Raw genomic sequence first — 15,365 nt, 5'->3', positions numbered from 1 at the left:
TAAACACTAGTAAATATGGGAGTTATTTCTGCATTTTCTTAGTTTTGACTAATTTCTTGGATTTTATTGTTAGAATTTTTAAACAGAAACTGTTACCTGGGTCATTCAGTGGAACGTTTAAGTAACTGCCAGACTTAACAAAAACAGAAAAAAATGCAGTCATAGCTTCACTATAAGATAAAATGAATCTATTAATGGGTCTTGAAAAACATTAGACTCATCTCATGTTTACAATGTCATAAAAGAAAACCAACACACTAAGTGTAATTACAGCACTGAACTGTTCCATTTTTTGGCTAGTAGAAAAATGATCTAAAATATTGTACAAGACAAAACATATTTATTTAGAAAGGATTTATGGCAAAGGCAATAACTGCTGAATAAGTTGAAGATCTCACAAATATTTGAGCTAATAATCAGAAAGGGAATACACAAATTGAGTATGGTGTGAAAGGGATTCTCCACAATTTCTGGCTTGAAGATCCTACACAGAACAATTGACATTTTGAATGAACAAAATGAACAAGAGATGTGCAGTTCAAATTATTATCTACATCAGAGTCTTCCAGCATTTTTGGTGGGACGGTTCCTTGGTGGTCCCAGGCACGGCCACATGTTTAACATCCCTACATGCCAGTAGGACACTGCTAGTCACTGTGACAACTAGTGCAAACCACTGATTTATATATTTCAAGCTCAAGAGTTAAATCATAACAGAACAGTGCAGTGGTTCTAAAGGGGAAGGAATTTATAACGTAGTGCTCAGTATAGTATATCATATAATCAATATATTGCACATTGATCAAATCTATCATTTTTTTCATATGTTTTTACCTGTCCCCTTCTTGAATTGTTTTTTTTTTTTTTAAATCCCACCGTCACGTCAAGATCGATGACTTCTATCATTCTCTTGAACAGTGCATGGTACGCAGGAGGTACTCAACCAATGTCTGTTGAATGAACCACTTATCCTGCAAGCACCCTCAACTCCCTTGCCTCTCGGTCATTTCACCATTCGTCCAGGACCAATCTAAAATCATTCTCTAGGGCACTGAGTAATTCCAAAGAAAATATTTAAAACTGTACAAACTTCTGCCATCAAAACTCCAATTTCATCTGTGCCTTTAATACTATCTGCTTGTTTGGATTCCCAGCTAAACTAGTTAAGAGCAGAAACCATGCCTGTTCTGTTTGTTGCTATTTCCCAGTGCCTATCATAGGGTCTGACACATAAGTGCTTAAGATATATTTTAAAAATTAATCGGAAGCGATTATTTACAGCTTTTAAGACCCATCCCGTGAGTTCCTTCCTCTTTTGCCCTTCAAACCCCACAGGACAAAATACTGAGGCCACTAAGCAGAATTCCTTCAATTCCCTACAAACTTCTCTGCATTCACAATTACACTAGGGTCCATCTCCTCCAGTCTTCGAAAGACTTCCTCCTTATTTGTAGCATCTTCAACTTCTCAGTTCCATTCATTATTTTCATCTAGCTTTCAAATGCGCTCAACTCTATCCTTTAAAAAACTTACCTCCCCTTCAACCTCTCACTGATGACCTCTCACATTTTCTAGTCTTCACTTCATCGTCTGCATTTCTCCATTTCTCCTTCATCCCTCACCCAACTCCACTCTACTTTCTGGCCCAACCACGCCACTAAACTATTCCTTCTAGACACTCAATCTTTCCGAATGTCCCGTCTGTTTCTTCACTGAGGTCTTCATCACGCTCCTTCCCTGTCCCTAGCAAAGTCCTCTCCTCTCGTCCTCCCATACTTTCTCCACTGACCTCATCCATGTCCATGGTTTCAATCCTAAGTTGTTGGTTTTTTTTAACTTTTTTTTTTTGGCCGTGCCACGTGGCTTGCGGGATCTTAGTTCCCCCACCAGGGATTGAACCCGGGCCCCCTGCAGTGACAGCACCGAGTCCTAACCACTGAACCGCCAGGGAATTCCCTCAATCCTAAGTTTTCAATATGGCATGTCTTCAAAATCTCCCTCTCTAGACCAGCACTGATTGAACTAAGACCAAAACATAATGCTGCCCACTGAACATTTTCAGCTAAATATCCTATAAGGATTTCATCTCATTACATCTAAATCTTAACTTATCAACTCCCCCACGAAAACCTGCTCCTCTAAATGGTCTCACTTTTGGCAGATGTCTCTTTTATTTGCCCAGTTCTTAGTCCAGTGGTTTTCCTCAAGGCCTCGGGGGTCAAGGGTCACTGGGGAGGGGGCAAAGCAAGACCCATGGAAAATTTTTGTGCTCACTTTCTCCTCTATTTTTTTTGAACACAGGGTTCCATATCTAAACAAATCTGAAAACCAGTGGTCTAGCCTATTTTGTAAACTACTAAGGCTTCTACATTTTTCTCACCATTCTGTGTTATCTGTGGGAAAATAAACAAATATATCCAAAACAAACATTTATAAAACACTTAACGTTTGCCAGGCATTGTGTTTGGTTATTTTCCAGATGTTCTCATTTAGGTTCTTTAACAAACAGGTTGGGGTATGGTTTCCATTTTACAGAGAAACTGATCATACATGAAGCAACCATTTTTCCTTTCTTTCCTGTTTCTTTTTCCTTTTCTGTTTTCAGGTCACAAAAATAGCAAAACTAGGACTGAATACAATTTTTTTTTTTATTCAGAGAATGAAAAATTATATAAAGTTCCTATATTTCTTCAAGTCTAAAAAATTTTAGGGTCACACACTCCTAATTGACCTGAGTACTGGGAGTAATATTCCATGTTCCTTCAACCCACAATACTATTATTGAAGCACTTAAATAATACTTTCTTAAGCTTTATTAAAAAATAAAGCTGTTTGCCCTAACTTTCAAAAAATCTTCTTCACTATTATTATGCTTCACATTGTATTTTGGTCCACTGCTATTACCACACTACACAATAATTATAACTTACCGGTATAGCACTTCACAAAGTGTGTCCCATATACATAATCCAATCTGATCTTCACAACTCTATAAGGTAGGTGTGGAAGCTATTATTACTCACATGTACTAAGGGCTCAGAAAGATTAAGTGGTTTGGCCAGTTACAAAGTTAGTAAGTAAATGATTGAAATCCAGTTCTCCTGGCACCAAATTCATCCTCTGTTCTACCATACTACTCGTGACTCTTTGCCAAACATTTCTGAGTCCTTTTTCCTGGTAATGCTGATGTCTTGCATGGAGCTATTTAGTTTCTTTGTCAATGTCTTTTATGATGAATGACATATACTTGTGAGATGTCTAGGGTACACTGTAAAATATATTTTTTTCTCTATGTTATTTACACCATGTAACAGGTGTAAACTGGACTCTCCCAGGCAAACCAGGACATATTGCAACCCTACCTAAAAATAGTTAAATACTTTAATTTCATTCTTAAAGAAGTTAAAGCAGATTTAACTTAAAGATAAAATTCAAGCAAGCATAGAAAAAGACCAATAAGAATGCTAACAATGTAGGTATAGAAAGTACCGTTTCTAAATAAAAATTTCTCACCAGACTTTCGTTTATGTTAACTTTATCTGAATGCCCACCCAAATAAAAACACAGGGATGTTTCCTACAATCATGAAATAATTTCTCATGTGTCCGTTCCAGCAATCAACACACTAGATGACAATGACTTCAATTACTTACTGCCATCTTTTAATGGCATGAAGCAAAAATCTGGGGGAAACAAGAGCTTGTAAGGGTTAAAATAAAAGAACAGTACTTTAGAGCGATGCTGAGAATTGGGGCACGCAGAAGAGCATTTACAGTGGATTACTAAGCTTCCCAATTCACCAAAGAGGCAAAGTCCAGTAATATAAGACTCCTTTGTAGCTAACTAAAAATACATTGTCAGTGGATTTGTCCAGTTTTATGTATAAGCAATACTTCTTTCACCTGAACTAATACTAGTAGTCATATAAGCCCCTTATTGCCATGTGCTGCATTTTTTTTGCTAATCTTCAAGGATTTAGCTTCTTTGCCACATACCTCAGGGCACCAACTGATAAAGCTCTAACTCTCCATTTTTCCGGGACACCAGCAGTGCGGCCTTGCAAAAAATGAAAATCGCTCAAGAGATTTAAAGGGGAAATTTATTTTTAAAATCCTGACTTGAAGCAAAGAGGTGGATTTTTAAAAAGCTTATCTATAAGGAATCAGTTTAAATTTAAATTCTATCTTGGAACGCTTTCATGCATTCCAGCTTTAAAGTTTATCTTCTGACAGGGACTTTCTGCAAAGGTAATGGGCAGCTTTGTCAATATAATCTGGCCAAGTTTTACTTCCTATTTTTTTAAATGTTAAACTTCTTTCATTAAAAAAAAAACAAAAACCTATGTATGTGTGCTAGGTAGGGTGGCAGCAAGTTCAGCCAGCACTAGTTCAGATGTCTATCTATGCTAATATGTCAGAAAAACACCCAGAAATACTACTGGTACAAAGCGGAATTTAAAAAACAAATATTTTAGATGCTGAACTATGACAAATGGTAACCATCCTGTTATCTTTCTTAACGATGAAGGTCTGTACATTATTTCCATTCAGAAACATAGTCTAACACTGATAGACTGTTTAAAATATTCAACAGACAGAAGATCTACGGTTGTGGTGAAGTATAACAAGTGGGATCCCGCGAGGACAATGAAACAGGACTCGGGCTTTCAGTAAGTGTTCAGTTCATTCCTCTGAAGCCTTGGGGATGGACTTCAGGAAACTTTGATAAATTCAAACATACTCACTTAAACATTAAGTTACTGGCTTCCCCTTGGAACAAATAGTTATAAGAAACAGCAGGGAATATTTCCCCCTTCTTACTGGGGTTATTTTATTTACTGAAAACCCTTCATTTCACTAGTTAATCATGAAAGCTGATGAGAAAAGGCTGGAAACGAGTCAACAGTACTTTACATAGAAAGGAAAGACGATGGAGACCTTCTGTCAAAGGCACAAACCGGGAAGACCACTTCTCATTCTCTAAAAAACAAACTGTTTAAAGTTCAATAAAAGACTATTTCGGGGCAGATGCTAAGGGATTTGGGGATAGACTGGAGAAACATGAGACATTTTAATTGTTCTGATGACTGAAATCATTCAAGCTTTGAGGACCGCCACTGCCTGTCCTTTAAAATATGGCAGCTGAACGGGAGCTCACTATGGGCTGATCAGGGACTAAAGTTTTCTAAAAATCACGAAGGCCCTTTATTCTAGATTGTGAGCCATTCTCATCCCCCTCACCAGCTTCCATCGTGGGCCTGAGAAGCCCACGGGCTTTAACCAGACAGGCCTGGGTCATGTCACAGCTTGTCTGCAAGTTACCCTACCTCCCTGTGCAGTTTTCTCAACTGAGGAACAGGAGTCACGGTCTCACCCTCAGAGCTGTCGGCCAGGCCTGACAAGGACCAAGCGGACTCACTCATTAAATACCAAGTGTGTGCTGATGTCATTTACCACCAGGTTAGCTCACTCAATTGCCAATGTTAGCTCAAATAAAACAAGTGATCAGGCAGCAGGAGAAAAACGGGGGGCGGGGGGGGGGCCGCGGGGAGCTCCATTATAGAAGTATGAGCTTTCCATTCTAAACAGATCCCAATTATCTCTGGGTTGATCATCAGCATTCTTGGTTACTGTAAAGAAACTGGATTGTCAGAGTCCATGTATCTTAAATGACACAAACTAGTCTTCACTCAGTGTTTCCTACGAGAAGGCAGAAGAGAAAGCCTTTTAAGCCAAAATATTCTTAGAGCACGTATAAAAACTATTGTTCTTAAGCAGAGGGAAAGCATACTTTATAACAACGCAGTCTCTTCCCGGTGTCGAAGGGGAGGAGGTAGAGAGTGAAGGAAGCAGAGGGTCAGAGGTTAGGAGAGGCTGGTGAGTAACTAAGAAGTGGCAGAGCTGAGACCAAAAACCAGGTCAGTCTGACTGCCAAAGCCCAGGCTCTTCAAGGCCCAGTACTGGGCCTTTTTACCTACAGTCTGTGACGTCATCATTTTGGGGTGAAACTCTACCAGGTCTTCTCAGATCATACTCCAATAAGAGCATAAAGACGTATTTCCAAGTTCGACAGATGGATTTTGGCTTGTCTTCTATACAAGGTTATATGAACCTTCAATTCCACTAACATAAACGAGACATTTTCTTATTTATTTTTTTACTGAAAATGCCACAAGTAAAAAGAGCCAGGGTTTGAAATAAAGTCATGTAATACATACACTGACAAACACAAACACAAAATTATAACAAAAATTTAAACTGCTCTGAAATTTTCTATTAGGTTTATCACAGCTAAAGCTATTATGGTCAAGTTTGTGACCGTTTAACACGTTGCTCTTAGTATGTTTTCCATAAAAAGTTACTTTGGTTCTACTTGCAACAGATGAAAGAGCACACTCCTAACCCTGACTGACGCACATTAGCTGCCCATAAGGGGAATCGCCATACGCTGGATTATTACCACTACTAGAAAAACGATTTTTCCTTCTGAGGGGGCATCACTGAACCAGGTGCCATAAATTATTTCACTTAATCCATTTTTAATTTAAATGTAGGAAAGGAGAGTGGTTAAGAACATTAGTTATAGTAGCTGATGATGGCCTGGGTTGAAACTGTGGTTCCCGTTCAACCACTTATTGGGTGTGTGATCCTGGGCAAGTTTATTCATCTCTCTAAGCCTCAGATTCTTATCTTAAAGTGACAGTAATTACAGTATCTACCTGATAGAGTTGTGATAAGGAACTAAACTTATATATGGTGTTTAGCATACAGTAAATACTCAATAAATGTTAACTATTACTGTCTGCAGTTTTTTAAAAAGTGTGATTATCATATCCCACTTTAAAGATGAAATGCTGGGAAATTCCTTGGCGGTCCAGTGGTTAAGATTCCATGCTTCCTCTGCAGGGGGTGTGGGTTCGATCCCTGGTCAGGGCACATCCCGCATGCCGCATGGTGCGGCCAAAAAGATAAAATCAAATAAAGTGAAAAATAAAGATGAAATGCCTATGGATTAAAGAACTAAAACACCTACCTCAGATCTGCCTGATTCCAAACCCCAAGGCTCTTTCTAACTACCATGCAGATTCCCGTTTAATTAATGGGATCTTTATTGGTTCTTGTATTGATAAAAGTGGGTGTGACTGGTAAAAACTTTATAGGTAGGTAAAGTAAATATGGGGAGGTTTTTCTTTTAATTAAAAAAAAATGCCCTTGCTTGCTGATCCAGGTCCGTGTCCAGGACAGTTGCTTCTGTGAGCTGCTGAGGAGCCGGAGGAAGGAAACCACGGCCCTCGGCCTTCTGACTGCAGACTTTTTCTTGGGACAGCTTATATACGCCTTGTTTTGATTTACTCTTGTTGTCTTCTGTGCGTATGTAAGAAAATTCTTAGATCATATGCAACCCAATTTCACGTCTACTTTCATTTACTCATATGGCTTGATACTTGGGGGATTAAGTGGGGTTGAAAAAAGAGAAGTCCTAATGTTTAAGTTAATATCTCAATTTCTACTCCTTGTCAATGGCATCCCACAGGTTACAATAGATTTACCCTTTCCTAGCTGCGCAAAGGGCTAAAATTTAAAAGGATGTCCAGGAAGCAGACATAATTTTTCAACACTGGAACCACAGCTGACTCACCCTGTCACACACAGGTCAGTCACCAGGGCCCAATGAAGCAGCCGCCTCTATTCAGGTTTCTATGTTTTAGGGGTTGATTCAAAATGGAATAACAACACTCGCCATCCCCATCACCGCCTTCTCCACTTATTCAGCATTTACTTATGTGCCAGAAATGGTACTAAGCAGGTCTCAGATGTTATCTCATTTAATCCTCACCTAAGCCACTTGCCCAAGTTCACAGGGCTGAGAAAGTCAGGATGGGAACTCCTAACTCTAGAGGCAATAACGTTTATTATTTTTAAAGCCCTGATGGCTGACTTTTGTAAGTTTTTATCTTTAAAAACTGATCCATAACCATCAAAACTGATACAAGGACTTGTATTCCTCTGTTAGGTGAAATCTGTGCGACTCATAACTGACCCTTTGCCTCTAGCCAAGATGGTCTGAGAGACATGTCCTTGCCAAAGTCAGGTAGGTGCTGAGGAAAAGCATGGGCCGCTGTTACCAGCTAACCTGATGGGCTTTACTGAAGTTCACAGTGGCCTCTGAAACACCTCTACTGACTTTCCAGAGGTGAGATGGTGATGAAAGCAACAGTACTCTGATGTGCTGAGGGCTCACTTGCCAAGTTACTAGGTACCCGATGGGTGAGCGGCTAATCGCTGCCAGGCAGGATCACCAGCCGTAAACATTTCTAAATGGGAAGTAAGTCTGTGTGTAAATGACCCGGCTCCTGCTGGTTGTGTGACCTTGATCCTGGACAAGTCACTCAGGCTGTTTCTCATCCATAAAGGTTGATAATAATATCTGCTGGACCTGTGTGACGGGTGTGTCGGGGGAGACACTAAGGTACGTGGAAGTGCTTTAAAATCTTCCGGGTACCATGGAAAAATAACACAATGATAAAGTGATTTCAAAAATGGAAACAAGAGTTGGATTTCTGTGTCTTGCTAACTTGCTGATGTTCGGTTATTAATATCAGAAGTTCCATTCCACTGCCTTATATTTTAGAATAATAGCCAAGGGGGACAGAGAAAGAAAAAAGTTAGGCAGAAAAATGTGAGAGGTTACCTAGCTTGTCAGCTAAACTAATCTTCCCAGTTAAGTCTGAAATGGAAAACACTGCAAAAGTATGGATAATGGAGCTGCTGTAGGTCAAATACAGCATATTTTATCATGTGGAAAAAATTACTAGGTATGATTTTGTAGCCACCCTCAAAGAGGAATGCTCCCAGAGGGCAGGGAAAGGCTACCTGAGGATCTGTACGTATGGCACCAGACACTTAGACACTTTTTAAGAAAGTTTAAAATAAATTTCTCCATCAACAAGTCAACCACTATAACCCAAAGAACTGTGGAGAGAGAGCAAAGCTATAAAGCAGAGGTCGCATCTTGTGCCCATAGGATCGAGGTCCTGGTTGCTACAAAGTGCACGATGAACATCAGTTTCTTTGGCTATATTCTACGGAAGCCTGATTTACTTACATGGGAAAATACTTAGAATTAGTTTCTACCCACCAACCAGGCTGCCAGATGAGCTAGATACTCAGAGACATGTCCTAATCTTTTTAAAGCAGAAAAGAGGGACTTCCCTGGTGGTACAGTGGTTAAGAATCCGCCTGCCAATGTAGGAGACACAGGTTCGATCCCTGGTCCGGGAAGATCCCACATGCCGTGGAGCAACTAAGCCTGTGCGCCACAACTACTAAGCCTGTGCTCTAGAGCCTGCGAGCCACAACTCCTGAACCCGCGTGCCACAACTACTGAAGCCCACACGCCTAGAGCCCGTGCTCTGTAACAAGAGAAACCACTGCAATGAAAAGCCCGCGCACCGCGACGAAGAGTAGCCCCCGCTCGCCGCAACTAGAGAAAGCCCACACGCAGCCACAAACAAAATAAATAAATAAAAATTTAAAAATATCCTGTTAAAAAAAAGAAAGCAGGGCTTCACTGGTGGTGCAGTGGTTGAGAGTCCGCCTGCCGATGCAGGGGACACGGGTTCGTGCCCCGGTCCGGGAAGATCCCACATGCCGCGGAGCGGCTGGGCCCGTGAGCCATGGCCGCTGAGCCTGCGCGTCCGGAGCCTGTGCTCCGCAGCGGGAGAGGCCACAGCAGTGAGAGGCCCGCGTATCGCAAAAGAGAGAAAAAAAAAAGGCAGAAAATAGAAGGATAAGAGATGCTACAGGAAGTAGAAGACAGGCATAACCTTAAATACTTGCAAAAATGGCTCACCAAACAAAACTGAGTCAGTGAGCAAGGACTCCATGGGCCTTGCTGTCCTCTTAGGACAGCGCCATGGTTTCACCTGCTCTTAGAAAACTGGGTGCTGCCTTTCCCGGGTATCTAATATTTGGGTACAAATTAGTATGCTGTAGACTTGATAATTACAAAAATATTATTCACTGTTGAAGATTACAGATCTTTTCAAACTGCCAGAGATTAGCGTGGTTAACACAGAGCTGATGGTCTGTGATTAGACTGCTCTTAGGCTATGAATTTTTAACGTTTTCCAGTGTATGGGGAGGGGGGTTGATGACAAGTTTATGGGTTTGAGAATTAAAATTAAATTTTGTAAACGTACTACAGACGTGTTTCCAGTTAAGCTGTGGGTGATTTACATCCGAAAAAGACAATTGCTGGCTTTGTTTACCTGCGCTTTCAATAGAACTTGGATGAGACAGGGCCCCCAAGGATAAAGTGCTTACTTTTTCATGCTTGTGTCTCTCCTTCTCTTTCTCCCTCTTCTCTCTCTCTCGCTTCTCCTTCTCCCTCTCCTTCTCCTTCTTCTCCTTCTCCTTCTCTCTCTCTTTCTTTTTCTTCTTCTCCTTTTTGTCCTTTTTCCTTTCCTTCTCCTTGGGCTTCTCTTTCTCTTCGAACAGCTTCTCGGGAAGCATGGATGTCAAGGAGGGCAGCATGGCTGGGATCCTCACGGCCGCCGCGGGGCTGAACAGGGGCAGCGCCATGTCCTTGGGGGGCAGGACCAGGGGGACTGGGGCAGCCTTCAGCTTCTCTTCTCGGCCTTTCTCTTTCGTTTTCTCTTTGTCCCGCTTCTCTTTATCCTTTTTGCCCTTTTCTCTGTCTTTCTTCTTGTCTTTGTGCTTCTCCTTTTCCCTTCTCACCATTCCATCTTTCAGTCTTGCTTTTGGATCCACATCTTCAAACTCTTTTATCTTAAACTTGTAGGGATCTGCCTCTTCGTCTTTGAGAAAGTCCTTCCAGGGATACTTGGCTTCCTTGCTGGTCTCCTTCCCTTTCTCCTTCTCTTTGCTTCTCTCCTTGCTTTTGTCCCTGTCCCTCTCCTTATCTCTCTGCTTCTCTTTCTTTTTCATCTTCATCTTCATTTCCTTTTTCAGCTTCTTTTTGACGTCCGTGGAGGCCGGCGCTTTGGGTTTCTCCTCGTATACCTTGTGCAGTGGCTCAGGGGTGGGAGGAGAGACTGAAGGGGAGGAGATGTAAGGGAAGCTGGGGGGCACGCTGGGAGGGGTCCCCATCTTGGCTTTCCGGACCACCTCGTCGATGGATGCGTCCATTGTCCAGGAATTGTCAGAACTTGAAGCTCCGCCTGAAAGAGGGAGAGGGGTGGACCCGGACTTGGGGAAGTTGCTGGAGGAAGTGGTAGCTTTTGGGGTAGCACATTCTGAACCTGAAATCCTCTTAGGGCTGGTAAAAATGTCTCCTTCTGACTCGGACCCAGAAGAAAACTCGAAAGGGTCTGGCTCCCGTTCGGCACAAGCCCGTGCAATCACAGCATCAATAGAGTCGTCGATGGTCTTATCAGTCACGACGGCCTTTTTCGGCTGATTCTCATGGTTCAGTTTCCCAGCATCGGGGGCTGTTTGTATTTGTTTCACCTGAATGGTCTCTTTACTAATTTTTTCACTTATTGTAGCTGAAAGAGTCCTGTTAGGGGTGTCAGGTCTGATGGGTACTTGGGGAATGTGAGTGATGACCTTGGGACTCTTGGGGCTTTTGGGGCTCTTCGAACGTCCAGGAGACTTCTTTTCTTTGGATATGGTTTTTGGAGACCGAATAGGACTTCCGACCATTGCTGGTGATGGAGTCATTTTGGGTGATTTAGTCTTCTGCCCTGGAGAACTGGTTTTAGTCTTTGTTTTAGGTGTAAACGACCTTGCTTCCAACGGTTTTGCAGTTGGCAGCTGTGATTTTGCCACTGGAGCTAACATTGGTGGCTCTGGTGATGGAGGAGCTAGGTCCGTGCTGTCCTGGACGTGGACGGGGGACAGCATTGGTGGGATCTTCTGGGGGTTTATTGAGCTGAGTGGCTCTCGAGCCTCCAGTAACACCACGTCCAGGGCGTCCCCTTTAGTGCTTAGCAGGCGTGGCCGCTTCATCGTGGGCATTTCTTCAGCTTCCGGACTGTCCAGCGGTCTCTTACCCAAGAAGTTCTCATCATTGATAATTTCCTCCTCTTCCAGTTCATCATCTTCTTCCAAGGGAACCTGCATGGCTTCTGCTGATGTGCCCCCATCGGTGGGCACCTGCTCTTCTTCTTCTTCTGGTGAAGGAAGAAAAATGAAGTATTAGAACATACATATATATAAAACCTAAGAAATGAAAACAATGCTTCAAACATGATTTCTGAGAAAGAAAGGAAATTATTGACAGTTGTTAGAGAGTAAAGTGGTAAGTTTTCTAGAACCTTCCAAACTTGCATGCTGTCGTGCTTTGAAGAGTGGCAACCAGTGACAGGAGATATACAAACCGTTTTCCTTTTTAGTGGTGTGGCTCTAAATGCAGGATCTGGAGTTTGCTAAGGATTTCCTGTTTGCCCTCTGCTTCCTTAATTAATTCTTTTCCTAACTTGACTAAATACTGCCTTTCTGTTTTCTGCCTCCTCTTACGTACACGTGTACACACACACACACCCCTACCTCTAAAAACCAAGAGATGGGGGACTTCCCCAGGGGTCCAGTGGTATAGAATCCACCTTCCAATGCAGGGGATGCGGGTTCGATCCCTGGTCAGTGAACTAAGATCCCACACGCCGCACAGCAACTAAGCCCACGCGCCACTATTACTGAGCTCGCACGTCTCAATGAGAGAGCCTGCATGCCGCAAACTACAGAGCCCATGCGCGCTGGAGCTCACACGTCTCAACTAGAGAGAGAAAACCCTCACGCCACAACCAGAGAGATGCCCGGGTGCTGCAACAAGAGACCACACACCGTAATGAAAGATCCTGCATGCCTCAATGAAGATCCCATGTGCCGCAAGACCTGATGACGCAGCCAAAAAAAATAAGGAAAATAAATAAATAAATAAATAAATAAAATAAATGTTAAAAAATCAAGAGATGGGTTATTATATGACTACTTTCCTCAGAAATGACAGAAAAGAATACTTTTTAAAAGAACCTTCATAACATATTTTAATTCTTGGAGTTTGGAAAATGTAAATCTCCAACCTGGACACAATTCATACGCTATTTATGTCTTCTATTCTGCTGGCTTGAGGACAGCCACTTTGAGAAGCAGTGTGGTGACATGAAGGAAACACTGGCTTGGTGTTTCAGCAGGCGTTCAGGCATCACAAAGCAACAGGCCTAAGGCAATCTCTTAACCTCCTTGAGGCTGTCTTCTGACCTCTCAAAAGGGGCTAACGTTACTTGTCCTACCCACTTGACTGAGTTGCTGTGGGGTCAGATTATTTCTCTCCGCACATATTAACTAAGCATCTACCATACGTAATGCACAATGGTAAAGGCTGAAAGAGCTACAGAGTAAGTCAGAAATAAACCACGACCTGAAAGAGCGTACAGTTCAGCAGGAGTCGCCGTGTAAGTGTCTAGCACACAAAGTGATTAGTACCATAAGAGAGATGAAGTGCCACAGCAGTTCAAAGGAGAAACAGAATACCTCAATGCCAAAGATCTGGGACACACTTGACTACTCAGGTAGCATTTTGGATATTTGGAGATTGATAATGGTGAAGTACAGGATGTAGGAAGAGATGACACAGAGATGGAGGGGTGCACATAGGAAGTTGTATAAGAACCAGGGAATAATTTGTCTGGAAGGTAGGGTGCAAGATGGGAAATAGGAGAAAGTAAGTTTAGCAAGCTTACATCCAGATCCTAGAAGTTTTGAATTCCAGAAAAACAAACATGATCTTTATTCTAGTGGTAGTTTAGACCTTGTAAAGATTTTTAGACAAGGGAGAAAAATGACTGGAGTGTATGTTAGCAAAATTACTCTGGCAGGAACATATATGATGGATGGGAGGTAATGGACACTAATGGAGAGGTGACAGGTTAGGGGTTATGAAATGATGTAGGGAAGTGACAAGAAAGGTCTGAACTAGAAGAGCGGTAACGAGTAAGAGGTAGATGATATTCTGAAGAGAGAATGAACAGAATCTGATAAGTGATTAGGTATAAGAGTGGAGGAAGGATTCAAACAGGTTTAAGGCTTTCAGCCCTGGTGAGTGAGAAATGCAGCCATTCATACAAATAGGAAGTAAAGAAACAGAGAAGGAAGATGATTATGAATTAGCTCAATCCTTGAGATACACTATTCAGAAAACAGGACAGGGTGTTAGAGAAACCTTTGCTGCGCTCAATGAAATCACAATAATGGATAATGTCAGCAAGGGAGCAATCAGGGTAGTCAGGTTTAGATAGTCTAAGGATAAAGAGAAAAGGAGGCACTAGAGAAATCAGGGGAGGTCAAAGAGATCAAGGGGGGTAACAGTTTTCAAGGGGAGGACTCAGGAACAAAGTCAAACGCTTACGAGGGCAGCGAGAACAAAGGCTCACAGCGGAAGTCCCTCCAAGGGCAACACTGAGGGGGGAAGACGTAATGTTCGTGAAAGCGCTTTGTAAACTACAGAGAACAAGACAAACTGGAGACACAATTATTGCTACCATTACTCGAGAATAATACTGTCATCCATCCAGTCACCCAAGTGAGAAACATCACGCCATGCTGCTATTGCACTTTCCCCTCTTTCTCCAGATCAGAATTGTGAACTGTTTCTATTCTGTTTCCTTTCATGTGTTTTCCCCATCACTACTGTTAGCTCAACTCAGCACTGGGTTTCTACACATCGTGTTTAAGACTGTACTACTTTGCCAGTGAGTAATTCTATCAAATTGGAACTGGCAAGATGACTACCACATAGGCATTTGAACTGCAGGATGTGTGTCACACTGGGCTATGGAAAACGGGACTGTTTTTCCAGCAAATACTTTAGAAAACAGACTGGTTCATTTAGAATTTGGAGCTCAAGTACCTCAGAAAAATATTTTAAAAATTAATGGTTGTTGCTGACATTTAAGTGAGAAAAATTTAACATAAAACTTAATTCAAAGCGGTCTCCACAAGCTAGGAGGGATTACTCCAATTCTGTTATTTTATTTTTATGGTTTCTTTTTTTTGTTTGTTTATTTCAAGTCCCTGCTGTTAACTTGTATGCCTCTAGAAGCTTTATGTGGTTTAGAGGAATATAAATGAATTATAAAAATAAACTATTTCAAGAGCTGATTTTAGGAATACTTAAATATACAAATGTTTACTTTTAATTTACAATTTTTTTACGCTTAAAGATTTTATAAGAAAGCTTCAATTGCAGCATCAAAATTAATCAAAATGAAAAGGGAATTTTGCTGGAAGAGAAAGCCTTCAGCTTTAATAAGAACAGGTGTGAAATGTTTAAAGTGTGAAAATATTTACAACAATTTTCTGAATTAGAAATTATCTGGTACATTGCAGAGCGTATAAGTGATG

The 15,365-nt window shown here is 41.6% G+C and overlaps 1 protein-coding gene across 1 annotated transcript in view; it reads right to left on the bottom strand.

The window, feature by feature from the left end:
• Positions 1-15,365, bottom strand: part of TAF3 (TATA-box binding protein associated factor 3) — a 151,303-nt gene that overhangs the window by 25,998 nt on the left and 109,940 nt on the right. The window contains exon 3 of the mRNA XM_082854130.1: positions 10,326-12,136. Within this exon, the coding sequence (XP_082710256.1) occupies positions 10,326-12,136 (1,811 nt within the window). The remainder of the gene's footprint in view (positions 1-10,325; positions 12,137-15,365) is intronic.

The sequence above is a fragment of the Leucopleurus acutus genome, assembly GCF_964270905.1.
Source record: "Leucopleurus acutus genome assembly, chromosome: 1".
Classification (NCBI taxonomy): domain Eukaryota; kingdom Metazoa; phylum Chordata; class Mammalia; order Artiodactyla; family Delphinidae; genus Leucopleurus; species Leucopleurus acutus.
Note: the sequence above shows the minus strand (reverse complement) of the source record. Positions and strands in the feature narration are given on the sequence as shown.